This window comes from Corvus brachyrhynchos, unplaced genomic scaffold (genome assembly GCF_000691975.1).
Source record: "Corvus brachyrhynchos isolate BGI_N302 unplaced genomic scaffold, ASM69197v1 scaffold12, whole genome shotgun sequence".
In the NCBI taxonomy this organism is placed as follows: domain Eukaryota; kingdom Metazoa; phylum Chordata; class Aves; order Passeriformes; family Corvidae; genus Corvus; species Corvus brachyrhynchos.
In genome coordinates, this window is record NW_008237885.1 from 271,584 (window position 1) to 288,331 (window position 16,748).

Sequence of the window (16,748 nt, forward strand, 5' to 3'; positions counted from 1 at the left end):
ATCAGAGTTCCACACAGTTGTGCCTTGCAGTAATCACAGCTCAATGTACTTGTGCATGTCAAAGTAGCACACTGGCAGAGTCTTTGGTCTTCAAAACTCATCTTTCAGCAAGAAGTCACTATATTTTCAAGTCCAGTGATGAAAAATCCCTCATCAACTTTTACCCTGCCTTAGGAGACACTTTGGCCTTTATATGAAACCTTGTACGTGTCATTTGCATTCAGTTGTTCTCCTCCATTGGAATTAGTCAATTGAGAATCCCATGCTAAGCTTTTTCTGGTTAAAACTCTCCTCTGCAGAACCCTTTCCTGGCTGTCCTTAGGAAAGTGTCCCCGACTTTTCCATGGTCTCAAAGCTGACACAGCCAGTTCTCTCCCTACCTCACAGCTTTTTTCCTTTTAGGGTACAAGGGCGCTGAAAATAACACTGGAAATCTCACTTCAGTTTCTTGCATGACAGCAAGCAACAGAAACCACCCAAAAGAGCACCTTTTCCTGAGCCAACTCTCGCATGTTTGCCAAAAGGGTGGGGTTGCTGAGCAAACAGACCTGTTCCCTCTCTGATTACTTTGATACTAAGACCATATGGGCCTCTGAGCTGGTCCCCACTCCCTGCAGCTTTTGTTTGTGGATATTGCATGTTCCTTAGGAAAAAAAAACAAACCAAAACAAACCAAAATAAACCCCAACGATTTTACTAAGTGAAACAAGCAGGTACGGTAGTGCTGCATATGGTGCTAGTAAAATGTAATAGTGAAAGTTGGCAAGACTCAAGCAGCCTTTGTATTAATTCTCTGGAGCTTCAGGTAGAGCCTAATGTAATTACTTGCTTTACTTTGTAGCATTTTAAGAGAGAACTGTGTGTTTTAAAAGTTATATTTCCAAATAAAGTGGTCAGGTCTGGAGAAGACAAAGTGGCTGATTCTGGTCCCTCTGAATTCAATAGCAAAAGTCCCATTGACTCAAATCAGAGCAGGATTATGTCCCAAATCTAAGAAATAACAGTAACCAGACCTGTGCAGTTTTTAAATTCACTGTCCAGGCTACCAGTTTGTAACTTTTCCCTATTTTTTATCCACTTGAAGTTCCAGAAGGTTTGTCTTTCCTCAGCTCCACTGGCTGTGTATGAATATTAGAGCTGACTTTTTTTCACATGCTTTGCAGACATCTCAGTGAAAGCGGGTGAGTCCAGAGATCCTGAATCTGATGCACACAAACACAGTGATTTCATTCAATAAATAATTGTGTCATGCTTTTCATAGAATTATAGAATATCCTGAGTTGGACAGGACCCACAAGGATCATTGAGTCCCACTCCTGACGCTTCACAGGACAAGCCCAAGAATCACACCATGTGTATGAGAGCAGTGTCCAAATGCTTCTTGAACTCTGTGAGGCTGGTGCTGTGACCACTTCCCTGAGGAGCCCATTCCAGTGTTCAACCACGCTCTGGGTGAAAAATCTTCCTAAAACCCAACCCAAACCTGCCCTGACACAGCTTCATTCCATTCCCTCAAGTTCTGTCACTGGTCATCGGTGGGAAGGGATCAATGCCTGACCTTCTGCTTCCCCTCGTGAGGAAGTTGTAGACCACAAAAATGTCAGTTATTTCAAAATTCTCCAATTTGTCAAAATGCCATAAATTTAATTTTCCTAGGTAGATTCAAAAGCCCTAAACATTGAAGTCATTGACATCGCTCCAAGAAGAATAATTCAAATTGTTTGGGTGATTGCTGGGAGGAGTTTTCAATTTTTTCTGTTTATTTTTGTGATTGATTAAGGAATTAACTAGAATTAACTTCCTTGTTGAAAGCAAGCCCATGATCTTTAAAACCTGCCTCTAATTAATTGAATTCTGTCAATCAATGTTGTTTACAAACTCTCATCAAAAGCTAGGCAAGGCTGGAACAGGTCTTACTAGCAGCCTTTTCCAAGCTTCAGTTGATAATATTAGTAAAGACTATTTGATCACCAAATTAAAAAATAACATGGATCTGTTGCTTTTATTTCTTGGGTTTGGTAGGTAACATATAAAGACAGCACTGGTGGGAACCATTTTTAACTTAGATGTCCAAAACCGTCTTACTGTACATTTTTTCCTTTAACTAGCTTGTAATTTAAAACTTTTTGCACAGTACCTGCTTTCTGGGTACATGTATGTCTTCCCAATTTTCACTTAATGCCTGAATAACAAAAAAGAGTATCTGAGTTGTCTTTGTCTCTGCTGTGCTTTGACCTCACCATGCCAGTTGTCAATAAAGCAGCCAGAAGTTACAGAAGGCTGAAATGCACCAAGATCCTTGCTCTGCCTAAATGCTGGCTTAAGAATTAGTCCTCAGATCCCCCTCTACATCAAATGGTACATGAAGGAGCCTTCCATGGCCGTCTGCTGCCAGACAGAGGCTTCTATCAGCTGCAGTTCACCTTTTCCTATGGTTCCTATGGGGAATGGATTTTCCAGCACCTTGGCTCACCCTCTGTTTTCTATTCAAGCGTTTATGGTCTCTAATCAGCACCTAACTTGCCTGTACTGGAGTTTGTCCCATACCTACAGTGGGGTTTTCCTTTGGTCTTCTCCTGGCCTGCTTTCAATCTCTGGGGTCATGTGCTTCCAGAGTGAGATGGAAAGCACGTTTTATTAAATGGACATAAACCCCAGTAAAGCTGCACTGGCTTTTGGCAATTTCAGTCCAGTGAACCACAGGATTTATTACTGAGGTTTTCTTATTGGCTGTCTACAGTCTCTGTAGGAGATTCTCTTAGAAGATGAGAGAAACTGTCCTGAGCTTGAGGTGGCACATGCTCCAGCTGAGACTGGTGGGAACCTTCACCTGCCTTGGCTTTGTGTGCCCTATGTACCAAGACCTCCTCCACACCTTAGGAAATGCATTAGCATTGACTCTGGGTGTGACATCTGGGGCTCTCCCACACCACGTGGGCTCTAATGCCAGATGACACCTTTAAAAGCCAGTATACCCTTAGGTGTCCTCCAGAAACCAGGGCCTCACTGCTCTCTGGCTGTTGTGCTTCCTCCCATTGGCTTCTTTCCTCCCTCCTCCCCACATGCAGCCTTGTGTCAGGAGGACTATCTCTGAAAACAAATTAAACTGGAGCACGTACCCCAGCGTCCTTATTTTTGCCAGGAAGCACTAGTCACTCCCCTGACATGTGCCAAGGAGCTGCAGGGAAGCTCAAAAGCTGCAGAAGATCTTGGGACTGCCTGTACAAACACAGATTGTTACAATGTGCCTGCAAAAACTCGTGAATATGCTTTGGGAACGTGGAAATGACTGCTGGCCCCTGGGGCTCAGACAAGAAGAACAGAGGGACATAAGGGTCCAAAATACTCTTCAGCAGCGTCCTCCCAGCCAAGCCTTTCACACTGCAGGGCCCTGAATCTCTTTCTCCCTCTCCTCCTGCAAGCCCTGACAGCTGAGAAAGTGTTTGGTAAATAGGAGCTTGGTGACCTTTTTACAAGGATATGTAGTGATAGGACAAGGAGCAATGGCTTTAAAATGAGAGAGGGCAGGTTTAGTTTAACTATCAGGGAGAAATTCTTCACTGTGGGGGTGGTGGGACACTAGAACGGCCCCCAGAGAAACTGTGAATGCCCCATCCCTGGAAGTGTTCAAGGCCAGGTTGGGAGGGGCTCTGAGCAACCTGGTGTAGCAGAAGGTGTCCCTTCCCATGTCAGGGGGATTGAAATGAGATGACCTTTAAGGTTCAACCCAAACCATTGTGGTTCATTCGGTGCTGTTTCACAAGCTGCAAAGGGAAAGGATTTGTCTCTATCCAAGGTGCCCACCAGCATTATGGCATCTGTATACAGTGGCAACATCGAGGCAAAACATTTCTGTCGAACACTTACAGCACAAAGAAAACACGTTTTTGTATGGAAAATTTCATTGGAAGAGCTCCCGAGGGCACCCCCCTCACAGCCCTGCTTTCATGAGGAAAGGTGTTTTATGTGGCTGCACCATACTGACCAGGTTTTGATCCCTGACACCGTCTGCCCATCACCTTCCACTGGCGAAAAAACCCTCAGTCTTCCTTATCGAGTGGCATTTCACAGTCCAGTGTGGGACTTTAGGTCCAGGTCCTCCCCAAAAGCAGTGTAACAAGAGTAGACGCTTCGCAAAGGGTGGAAAGTGAGAGTGAGTTTGCAACAGCGGTGGTGATTGCTACCAGCATTTCCGCCAGCTAAATATGGGGGTAGCCACTAAAAACAAATCCTGAAACCGCTGAAATTGAGGGGGTTTTGTCTGGTTTCTAACAGGAGCAATAGCTTCTCACATCAGCTCTGAATAATTTCACTCTAAGTAAAGACGTGCGACAGTCCGAGGTTTGAGAACACGAGAGTTAGCCCAGAGCTTTTTCTCAGTTTTGCTTTGAGGTGAGTTGGTGATTCAAAGCGAAACCTGGCTAAAACCATGAGGGTTACTTACTTTTAAATTTTACCCTACCCAAGAACGCTTGAGGCATGTAAGTGGGAACTCTCTGTGCCCAAAGAGGCTGAAGTTCACTTCAGGCAGGAGAGAAAACATCCAAGGAAGGACATGGGGGAAGCTCTAGGGGAATCGTAGGTATTTCCCTTGGGCAAGTTTAACACCTCGTTTTCTTAAATGTCTTTAATTCATAAGCACTAAGAAGAAAATATTCAAAACCAAAGATTTTGGTGCAGCAGCTCCCATAAAGCCTGGCCGTGGCTGGGACCCCATTTCTGCCCACATCCTCACTGTTTGTGGAGGTGAGGAAATGTGAAGACGTGTTTGATGGAGGTGCCAGTGTGGGAGACACTTGGCACTGAAGCTTTTGGAAAAAATCAGCTTCCAACTGCTGTGGTAGGGAAGGTTTTGCATAGGACACTGCAGGCTTAAAAAGCTGTCTGGAGTTTCAAAAATTAAAAAACGAAGAAAAAAAAAAAGGCATTTTCCCTCTGAATGTTTTTAAGTTCTCTAATAAGTAGAATTAGTTAGTATTAAAATATTTAATTATTATTCGAATGACTAATATTCTATCAGGTATGGCAAAGTGAGTCTTTGCGAGAAGCCCTTGCTGTCAAAGCACAAACCTTTGATTTCTCCCGCCCTCCTTTACGTTGCTCGGCTGTTCTAACTCCGTCCCCTCCCACACGCCTTTCCCGGCACAGGTGCTTGCCCCATACAGCAGGGAAGCCCCGCGTTGGCCCGGGATGGGCGGCCGGGGTCCCCCGCCCGCGGCTCGGGGCCGGTCCCTCGTTGTGACGGTGACCTCTAGTGGCACCGGGATCCGCCTCTGGCTCCGGGCCGCTCCTTCTCCGGGCACCGACTCCCAGAGCTGCCACCATTCACCTCTGCAGCTGAGGAAATGAGGGTGGAAGCAGGATGGACTCTGGGTCTCGACGTTCCGCATCTAGGTGCGCAGACACCCGGTCCCTGTAATTTGTGGTAGGTGTTTAGAGAGTATATTTCCCTGCTATTAAGCCTGCTTCCCAGGACAGAGGGCAGCAGATTTCACCTCTAGGTATTCTAAAAAGTAGCATCTGAGGATTAAAATCTGGTTTTGCTGTCTTTTCTTTTTCCTAATTTCTTGTTGTGAATCAACGTTTCTTTGGCATCTGTGACTATGGAGAGGATGTGGTTTGGGGCTCAGCAGTGCAGTTTCCCTCCATGTCCCCTCCCTGCTCCAGATAGACCCAGAATGAGAAAGAAGTCACCTCCTTCTCCTGAGCTTCTTCCCACTTCTTTCCAGCACCCCGCTGGCACTTTCACACAAGACCAGATCCCTCGGCAAAACCAAGTCCCTGGGCCAAAATGGGCTGATGTACTCAGCCTCATCTCTCATCTGGGCATCCTGGGGTGAGAAACCAGTCCCCCTGTTCCATCAACATCTTCCACACAGGGCAAGGAGTCTTCCTGCCACACAGACCTCAGCAGCCCCTGTGGTCCCAGGGCCAATGGCTGCTGCATGGAGAAATGCCTGAGCTGGCCCTCCCAGCTCCAGCTGCACCAAGCAGGGCTGCGCCAGCTTGTCTCAAGCCCGCAGGTGATGTGGGATGACACATTTACCCCCCTTACAAAAATCACTTTTCTTGCCTTAAACGTGGTTTTTTTCACCAACTCTCCTCCCTCCTTGCCTGTGCAGGGCAAGCTCAATCATGGGCCTCCTACAAGGCTTTGCAATTGGTGTGCAGCAGCAATCATGCAGAGATGAGAGCAACCACTTCCTCCCTCCACCTCCTCTGTGAATCCACACCAGGACCTGCAGACAGTTCTGCACACCCTCCTCAACTCAAGCCTGGAGAAATGTCCGCCGTCAGAAACTCAAAAGTCACTCAACACTTCTTCTCTGCTGTACCATGCACACACACAGGAGTGTTGGCGAAGTGACTTTTCCCCCGTGGTCTCTGGAGCATCTTATAGTGGAAGCAGCAGCATCACTGTGGCTTTGGTAGGTTGTGGTTCCCTCAGCATCACCCTGCTCATGGCTGAGTGCCTAGGCCCTGCAGGCACCCTGCACCCTCAGGAGAGCAGAGAAAGTTCAACACCACCTGAGAAAGGGAGATTTGCACCTTTGCAAGCTCCTTTCCTTCAGTAGGGCTGTCCCATCCCACTGTGGCATTGTCCCATGCCACCTGGCTCCTCACTGGCAGACAGGGCAGCACGTCTCACCGAGCAGCCCAGAGGCATGTTAGAGAAGGTTTCCTTGGAGGAAACAATCCTTAAGTAAATGTCTAGATTGGTCTAAGGACATGGTTTGCTGCCTCTTGAGCTGGGTGGCTCAGCAGATACCCATTTACCCTGTGGACCCAGTCTCCGGTGGTCCTGCAGAGAGCATGATCTGTCTGTTCAAGGTTATTTCTTTCACAGAAGCCTATACTCCATGCATAAATTTTCATTTAATTAGCATTTGCTTCTTGGACCTTACTCAAGGGCTACAGTGTGGTACCTTTCTTTTATCTCAGACTGGTTTCTGATAAAAACTGGGTTATCCAAGTGGTAAGCACATTTTTCAGTAAGCTTAGTATATTTTACAAGACCTTCTTTCACAAGAACTCCGTATGAGGGTGCACAAGCCCTTGGCCCAGCCAGCCATGGGGAATCCCCCCACAGATATGCTCCACCTCAAAGAACAAGATGAAGACATTCACGTCTCCAGAAGAAAATGTGGTCCTGAGCATAAAACCACCTTCCCCCTCATCCTCACTCCAGTCAGCCACTTCAAGCATTGCAAACATCAATCACATTGTCAATACCTATCACACCAGAAAAAGTGTTTGTGGTTTTTGAAGAGGTCAGCCATACAAATCAAATATTGGGAACAACTGTCTGCAAAATAAAAAGCATGCAAGCAGTGAAATTGAGAATGATTTGGGTGCTGGGTGACCCAGCAGCACGAAGCCAGTGGGCAAATGCTGACCTGTGTTGGTGGATCTGGCTTTAAATCTGGCTGCTGAGGGTTTGGTGGGTCACCTGTGTGTACAGAGCCTGGAAGTGAAGCACAGCTTTGGCCGGCGACACGTGGTGAGGCAGTGGGACCTGGGTGCCGGGAAGCTGTGGGAGCCCTGTCTGCCTTTGGGAGGGTGACAGGACTGGCCTCCAACAGGCCTCCCTCTGGCAGCCAGGGTGGCATGGCTGTGATCAGACCTTTTGTTCCCTGTTACAAGAAAGAGCTGAAGGCAGAAACTGCTTTTTCACCTCGAGGCATTCCATCTGCCAGCCACAGCCAGGCTATTAATTCATGAACCAAGTGTGGGTGGGGAGACTGTGCATATCCTTATCTACACCTTCTGAGGAGTATCGAAGTCAAGCTACTGAAACTACACTGTCTCCATTTCTAGTGAATAACTAATTGTACTCTTCATAGGGACTGGCATTTAAATCATATTAGAATTATCTCTGTTGTCCCAGGGTACTTAAATGCATTAAAAAAGACAACCAAAAAAAAACCCAACCAAAAAGAAGATCCAACCAAAAACCAACCAAACAGAAAACCCCACTAATAAGACCACTGCAAAGAGGTGCCTTTGCTGTGTTTGTTCCTGTGAATTGTGTAATTAATGGTCAAAGCTAACTGAAGTCATCAGATGACTATCACACTAGAGAGATGGGAAATTACTAGTCTCCCTCAAATTTCCCCCAGCTCTTGAAAAAAAATCCCCTTTGTTTCTTGCCCTTTTAGAAATACTCTTCCTTATTCCCATTTTCTATCAGCCAAGCTTTAACTCATTCTGACACCAACCGTTTGCAGCCACAGTGGTCACTTCCCCCCTCTAAGCAGGGACATTCACATGTTATAGGGAGTCAGTGATTGAAGACACATTAAGGAAGAGAGCTGAATTCCCTCTTGCCTGAGGGTAGCCAGCAGTAGATGACGTGATACCATGTGTGCTACGTGTGATGGTACTACAGAACCAGCAGCACTGCTGTAAGACCTGGGTGAGGAAGGAGACCTGTTCCTGCACTTGAAAATTATTTCAAAGTAGCAGGATTTTAGACTTTGAGCTCAGACTTTGATTGTGGTTGTGAAGAACAAAACACTTTTCTCTGACTGCACATCTCAAGATTACACATTTTAACAGCTCCAAAGTGCCTGGACTGCTGCAGACAGTTAATGCTAATGGAGAATCAAACAACAACAACAGTAACAACAAATTTAAAAATAATAATCAGAAACTTGTTTCCACAACATGCAAATGTCACAAGCAAAATACCAGCAGAATAACAAATGCGTGATTTTAACAGCCCCTAAATGTTTCCAGCATGGCTCACAGGCAAGGTCCCTCTTTGGGATTTCTGGCTTCATGATGCTAAACCATACAATTGCAATTTGTAAGGAAAGCAATCTATACCACTTAATTCCCTGCCTCAGATCCCTGTCCATGAGATGCAAATCATTCCTCTGTGTCTCATGGCAGAGGTAAAATCTGTGAAATGCTAGAGTGGTGAGCAGGGGGAATGTTTGGCCCCTGATGGAGAGGAATTATCCCTGTCTCTGCTGATGCCCTAGGTTTTAACTTTTATATTTTTCAAATCCTGTACTGCCTAGTGTGTAACTCTGAGGTTTCTTGTAGCTTGTTCACTTCTGCTCTCTCGTGCTAGGTAGACATAACAAAGCCTCTCCTGGCCTGCTCTCCAAGGACACCCAGACCATCCTATGCCCAAAAAGTATAAAACAAAAAGCCTCTAAAGGGGGGCAAGCAGAGGGGAATTACATCATTAAATTGAAGCTTTAATTGGAGAATTAACCCTGCTATGCAAATGAACCAAACCTATAAAGGTGTGAAGAACTCATGACCTGTCGTCCATCTTGGGGTCCATCTTGGCAGTAGCCTCTGGCTCCCCAGGGTGTACCTTTGAAATACCTTTCAAATAAATATCTACCTTTATTCCCTTACTCCTGTCTAGTCTCTGTTTCTAGGAGGCCTCTCAAGGCATCGCTGCAAGTCATTGCAATGGAAGTGCTGGGACTTCCCACTTGTGCAAAACCTTCCCAATAGGAAGGGGCTTAGAGCCATGGGGCGTTAAAAGACAATTTTTTTTCTCTCTGTTCCGAGGTCAGGCAGGGTCCTCTTTTGGCCTGTTGAGCGATGGCTCATGGCTTTGTGGGGTGGCTGAATGTGATGCTGAGCAGGCTCTACTTCTATGTGTAAAGGGGGGGGGGTTGTTTCTTGAAAGCATCTTCCCTTAAGCTAAGATGTGATTCTGTTTTTTCCTAAAAAAAGCTTTATTTAGAGGTCAATTTTCTATATCTCCCATGTACATGAAAAAGATGCAAAAAGCTTGTACCATTTTCTTTCTAGTTTTTATGGAGCGCTCAGAAGCCTCTCCACTTATAATTATGCTGACAGGCCAAACTCCTCATGACCACAAATCATTTAAAGCATTAAGCATCAAATGTAGCTACAGTACAGCCCAGAGACTGAAGTGTTTTCAATAAGCATTAGCAGCTAAAATGTTGCAGTCTTCATGAATACGTTACAAGTGAGTGAAACCCCAAGAAGCAGAAGTTCCTCTATGAAGAAATAATTTCGAAAATATATTCCCAGGCATGTAAGGGAGGAGATCAACCTCAACTTCGACTCAGGAGACAAGACGGGAGAAGCAAAAGCATAAAAAACATTTTAAAACAGTATTTAGCCAACAAACCTTGGAAACTACAATTTAAGGTGGAAAGGATCTATCTGGTCTTACAAGTAAACCCTAAAAGGTAAAATTTGACAGCTGCAGCCCCTTGCCCACTGCAAGTGGACTTCAGGGGAAGAGATCTGCCAGGGAAGGGAGCTACAGAGAAAGGTAAATCCAGGCCCTACAAAGGACCTCCAGCAAAAGCAATGCCAAAGACCCCCACAGAAGTTCTGGCCCTATAAATTAAGACCTTCTTGCATTAGGACTGTTTGTGCCAAGCCAGCCCAGGTCCCGTGCAGACATGCAGCACGTGCAGGGGTGTGTGACACCTTTGGCCGACTGCTTCCTCCCGGGACTGTGCCGTGCTCGTGCTCGGCGCCGCGTGGGCCTCTCTGCAGGTGAATCATTGTTGTGGTGCAAACAGATTTGTCTCTTTGCTCTGCCCACACCGAGTCTAGGCAGAAATAGCCACGAAAGCCAGACTTCACTCTGACCAGCACTGCGAAGGGAGGCCTTTGTTAAGAAAGGTTTTCCTTAACAAATGTTTTTATTCTGCAGTGAGCTGGTCCCACCCTCTCCCAAAAGCCACAGGATTCTGCAGGATTAGGGCTTGAGGAGGTGGAAGTACACAGGAGTGCTGAGCGCTTGGGGTTGGCACTACACCTGTTACAGGCACCCTTTGAGCAAGCAAGAGCAAACCGCTCTGAAAAAAAATCATGTGTCGAGGTCTCCAGCTATTCACTTCTTACCGTGACTTCTCTGAGGTTTCCTTTCCCACAATAAAGCACAGAGCACCCCGGTCTTTCACATGCAAGTGCTGGGTAGATAAATCAGCAGATGAAGCTGAGGCATTGAGGTGGGTTGAAAACTGCATAGCCAGGCCCAGAAGGTGATGATTGGCAAGATGGGTGCTGGTTGGAGACCAGTAACTCATTGTGTGCCCCAGGGGTCACTACTGGGTCCAGTCCTATTTGACATCCTCATTAATGATGTGGATGATGGAGCAGAGGGCACCCCCAGCATGCTTGCTGATGACACCAAACTGGGAGGAGTGGCTGAGATGCCAGAAAGTCGTGCTGCTGTCCAGAGGGACCTTCACAGGCTGGAGAAATGAGCTGGCAGGAATCTCATCAAGTCCAGCAAGGGGAAGTGCAAAACCCTGCACCTACAGAAGAACACCCCCAGGCACCAGTACAGGCTGGGGGCCAACCAGCTGGAAAGCAGCTCTGCTGAGGAAAGGACACCAAGCTGAACACGAGGCACCAACGTGCCCTTGTGGCAAAGAAGGACAATGGCATCCTGGGGTCCCTTAGGCAAAGTGTTGCCAGCAGGTTAGGGGAGATAATCCTTGCTCTCTGCTCAGCCCTGGTGAGGTCGCAGATGGAGTCCTGGTTTCAGTTCTGGGCTCCTTTGTACACAGAGACAGACATATTGGAGAGACACAAAGATGATGAAGAGACTGGAGCATTTCTCCTGAGAGGAAACGCTGACAGTTGTGAGTCGAGCCTGGAGAAGGCTCAGGAGGATATCAGTGATGTGTATAAATGCCTGCAGGAAGGGTGCAAGCAGGACAGAGCCAGGCTCTGTGTAATGGTGTCCAATGAAAGGACCAGAGCAACAGGCACAACCTGAAACACAGGAGGATCCCTCTGAACATCAAGAAACACTTTTTCACAGTGAGGGCAACTGAGCACTGGCACAGGTTGCCCAGACAGGTTGTGGAGTCTCCATCCTTGAAGATATTCACAAGCTGTCTTGACACAGTCCTGGGCAACCAGGCTGGCTCTGCTTTAGCAGTGTGGTCAGACAAGCTGCCCCTAAGAGGTCCCGTCCAACCTTCCACTCTGTGATTCTCTGAGGCGTTCGTGCACTGAACAGAGCACCCCATGGAGACACTCACGAGGATGCTAATTTTTACACTTGCCATAGGATTTACCTGGTATGTATTAAACATGGCCAAAACCTGGTCATAACATGGCCTAAACATTGACCGCAAAGAATAAATGGAAAAGACTCACAAGTCACAAAATATGAGGGTAACCTGCCAAAAGAAATTGTTGTATAGGATCCTAGAGATCCAGATGGAATTAAGATGTGTTTTTAGCACTTTCTCTATCACAAACACTCATTTCTGTATTTTGTGATCATCTTCTACACCAGTTGTTTTTGCTCATGTTGTAGATGTACGTTACAAATTTGTATGTGCACATACAGCATTTGTGGCCCTAGCATAAGAAAAAGACAGATAAAAATAGGACCTCACTTCTCCAAACTTGCCGTATGATTGTGTTTTTTCAAACAAGCATTTAAACATTGTTTTTAACCACAGAAATCAGATACCAAGAAAACTTTAATCTTATTCCTGCAAAATCAAAATGGAGCTTCTAAGTCATAGCACAGCGTGGGAGAAAGTGCCTTTCATGCTCACTGGAGGAAGTTATTTCAGACTGTGAATTTCATTGGTATTTCTCCTACTAAGGTGCCCTGACCCTCCTGACTGAGAGTTGCCCCTGTTAGCACAGCAAGCCCCTCTCGGCAGCCAGGCTTAGCGAAGCCACGGGCACATGGGAACAGTGGTGGTTGTGTGGCCCACACACAGGGCTTCAGGCCCACATTTTGGGACTAAAATCAAGGGAATGTGGAAGGAAGCTCCCAAAGGTGCTGCCATGTTGTGCTCCACTGCTCGGGATGTTGAAATGAGCTGTGCCACCCCTCTGACTGTCGTGACTTGGGGCTGCAACATCATTTCCAGAGCTGGTGCTGCATGTGCAGAACAAAGTCAGTCATGTCATGCAGAAGCAGATTTCAGCTGCTTTGTTATTCAGTATTTCCCACTTAGATTTAGGGCCAGATCAGATTTCAAACATATCAAAGCTCCAGTAATTGTTTTCTTCCGATTTTTATCACAAATTGGTTGGAATCTTCGTATTTTTATTCCTCTACAGTTCCCATCAAATCAAGTTAAAGCCTCCAAAACATTGTCCTCCCATGTAACTGCTGTTATTGAATGGACAGAAGAATGTCAAAATCAGGGATTCTCCTAATTTCTGCTCTACAGCCAGATGAGTAATGGTGACCTGGGATGCAGGGGCCGAGCTGTGGAAAATCCCTGCCTGTTGCATCAAAACTGAAAGCAGCTGGAGATTTCCGTGTCTACACCCAAAGCTTCCTGAGAATGTTTTGCACTAGAAGAGAGAAAAGGTAACCAAAGTCGATGGGGAAAGCAAAAAGGGAGAGGCGATGATGATACAATGGAAAGAGGAGGCACAAACTTCCTGCTGTGTCTCTGTGAAAGGGCTGTTACCTCATTTGTTATGCTGCCTTGCCCTCAGAAAGTCCAACTCCAAATCATCTCTCAACTCTGGGAAATCCCACCAGACGTAAACAACTACCTGAGAGTGGCTTTGCACCCGAAGAAGAAGCCGTGGATGAAGCGCAGTGATGGATCTCCCCGCACGTGTGCAGGCGCCTGCCTGCAGGAGCAGCAATTCGTGAGCTTTCCTCGCCAGCCACAGCCACCACCATGGCTGGGCTCAGCTGCTGGCCTCAAGAACCTGATCCCAATGGAGCTGCAGCCTGGCTTTCCTGCTGGGCTGCGAAGCAACATCCATGGCAAGGTCTCCAGCAGCAAAAGGAGGCTGCAGGCAGCCTTCATGGGATGGCAGAGAGTGGTGTGCTGTGATGATGATGTGACTCTGAGGTGCACATCTATCCTGAAATACCCAACATCTGGCTCTGGGAAGCATCATGTGGTGGCCACCAGGCAGGGGCCTGGCTGGAGTCATGCCATGGTTAAGGACCATGATGCACATTTCAGGAAAGAGACCCTCCATGCTGAATGTTTGCACAGCGCTCCCGCAGAAGGTGTCCCCTGTGTCCTGGCTGGGTCTCTGGCACCAGGGACACCCTGGGACAGCAGGTCCTGCTCACGCTGGGATGGATACCTGGGCTGTGGGACTCTGCTTGCTCCCTGCCAGGCCCAAGGAAGTTTATGCAAACATGGACACAACAGAAGAAAGCCTAGATGAACTTTGAAGTTGAACCTCACTCCTCAAATCCCACGCAACATTCCACTGGGTTCAGTAAAGGGCAGTATGTCTTAAATGAGAGGGCTGCAAACTGGGGTGGAAAGGTCTTCTCTACCCTGTCTGAGGGGGGATCCCCTTTCAGCTCATCCAGTGTTGCAGAGGCAGGGAGTGGGTCCCCACAGCTGGGAAGGGGATCCCCTCAGTCCCTCTCCCCATCCAAAAGGGCCTTGCCTGCTGTGCAGCACAGAGTGGTGCAGCCCCGCTGGGCTTGCTGGAGCCGTGCAAACGGGTGGAGCTGGGCTGCACTCCTGTAGCACAGCACCTGCTGCACACAGGGCAGGAGCATGTTTTGCACAAAAGAAGAACCCACTTCCTTTCTTTTGCATTGCAAAAAGAAAAATAAAATCAGGCAGAGAGCATTGCTTTCCCTCTGTCTTATTCCCAAGGCCCTGGGCACAATTGTCACCCTGGACACGGCTGTCACCCAGAACTTTGGGCTCCTCCACCTGTTTTCAAGGCTGGTGATGCCACTTGGGTCATCTCCCTCCTCTGCGCAGCGGCTGAGACCCCTCCGACCCTGCTGTATCCAGGCCCCCTTTTGACACAGTGATGGCATTTCCCACTCCCATGGCTCCCAGGAGAGGTCCTCCATCCCCAGGCGGGTGGCAGGTCATGGGTCATCAGCACGTGATTCCCCTTCTGGGATCTGCAGCTCTCTTTTCAGTGCCTGTGTGAGCGCAGAGCCCAGGGGACCGGAGGGATTATACAAAGGGGGTGTTTGCTCGGAAAAGTCCCGGGCATAAATTTGCATCACAAACCTCCCCGTCCGTCCCTGCCAAGCAATGGGGATTCCAACGGATCCGAGGAGTTGTGGGGACCTGGGAATGGAAGCCAATGGCATTTTGCTGAGCTTCATCCAAATTTATTTCCTCAACGGTGTGTGAATCTGTGGAGATAAAACTCCCATGTGAGAGACTGTAGTGAAGGTGGACAGGAGCTTTGCACCATCAGTGCCACAGTGAGCCTGAACTGATGTGACCAGTATTTTTTTCAGCTGCGGCTGTGTGTCGTGCAGTGCTTTAGGGAGATGAAAGGATGGTCCTGGATCCACTCGCCATGTGGGCTCAGGACTTTTGTAGAGGTAACACTTCTGCAGTGTTAGATCCATTGGCTGTTTTCACCGTCGTGATGAAACAGCTCACGAACTTCCGAGCCCCACGCAAGTCTGATTAGCTTAACTCTTGACAGATGTGCAAGTAGAAAATCCCCATTTTACTAGGGAATATTTTTAATAATTTACTCAGCAGTTATTCTGTTATTAGCAGACCTTTCCCTCCGTGTAATATAAACCCTCGAGTAACAAAAGTATCTCCATTAACAGATGCTTGTTAGCCGATTTTCACTATTACTCTTGCTAGGTGCCTTCAATTTCTAGTAAGTTCATGACAATAATGTGTAATTTCTATACAGATGACTCACGGTACATGAGTACACAGATTAGTACTGAGTTTAATGTCACTGTTTTAAAACATTAGCAATATTAGGCAATTAAATAATAATTTGAGCTTTACTGACCCAGAGGGAAATATTTAGCTTAACTGTAATTTTAACCTTGGTATTTCTTGGCTTCAGTTTTTCAGTAGCATCCCAAACGCCCTGTGATGGGAATTTCCTGATATATTAGGAATTTTTTGGAGGGATAAAACCAGACACCAGCAAGATCATCATCACCACCACCACGAAAACCCCCCAAACCCTAGAACCACTAAAAAGAGCATAAAAATTCCTCTTGGGATTTGAAAACCCCAGCGGTCTCCAGTAAAACAGACACCATGGGGAAGGCCATCCTGCTGGTCACAGGGCAGGCTGCGCTTCTGCAAACATTTTGGGAAGTGCTAGGAAGGAAAGTACTCTCTCCGTGCTGTAAGACGCCCACATATAGGGCTGAGGGCTAAATCACAGCCCTCCACTGCTCGGCACCCTGTGGGGACAGAGCCTGCCGTGAGAGTTCCAGCTGGGACAAGGGGCTTTGTCCCACCTGCACCACGCAATGTATCATCTTAATAACAAAAATACTTTTCCACTAAGGGCAAATTGTTTCATTCTACTCAATCCCTGCCCTAAGGAGCTGTGCCTGGTGATGTCTCCGTGTGTGTGAAAGGCAAATCTGAGTTTCACCACAGGCACTGCGTGGCTTGCACTGGCCACAGACACAATAAGATCCTTTGAAGATTTACCACAACTTTAATGGAAAAGCTGCCGTGGTCTGATCGTGCTGCCGTGGCCGTGTGTGTGTGCCCGGGGTGAGCACTCTGGACCGCACGTGAACCAGAGCTGAAGTTGTTTTCATCGTTCAGTTGCATTTCGCATCCTTGTAGAAGCTTTCAGAGTAAAACCCGAAGTTGGCTCAGATGTCGGGAGCGATTGCCGCGCAGGTACAGTCATTTATCTTCTCCAGGGCAGCCACTACTGAGAATATCCCCCGCGGCGGCAGCGTGCCTCTCACACAGCAAAAGGGAAAAAAAAAAGCCCCACCCAGAAAGAACACAAGGTTTTACTAACCCGAAGTAAAAAAAACCAACCCAACAAACAAAAAACCCCCAAACCTCACAGTG

General features: G+C 47.2%; 1 protein-coding gene across 1 annotated transcript in view; it reads right to left on the reverse strand.

Annotated features, from left to right (window-relative positions):
- Window positions 1–5,390, reverse strand: part of TM9SF2 (transmembrane 9 superfamily member 2) — a 54,267-nt gene extending 48,877 nt beyond the window's left edge. Inside the window, exon 1 of the mRNA XM_017732596.1 lies at window positions 5,097–5,390. Within this exon, the coding sequence (XP_017588085.1) occupies window positions 5,097–5,390 (294 nt within the window). The remainder of the gene's footprint in view (window positions 1–5,096) is intronic.
- Between the last annotated feature and the right edge of the window lie 11,358 nt (window positions 5,391–16,748).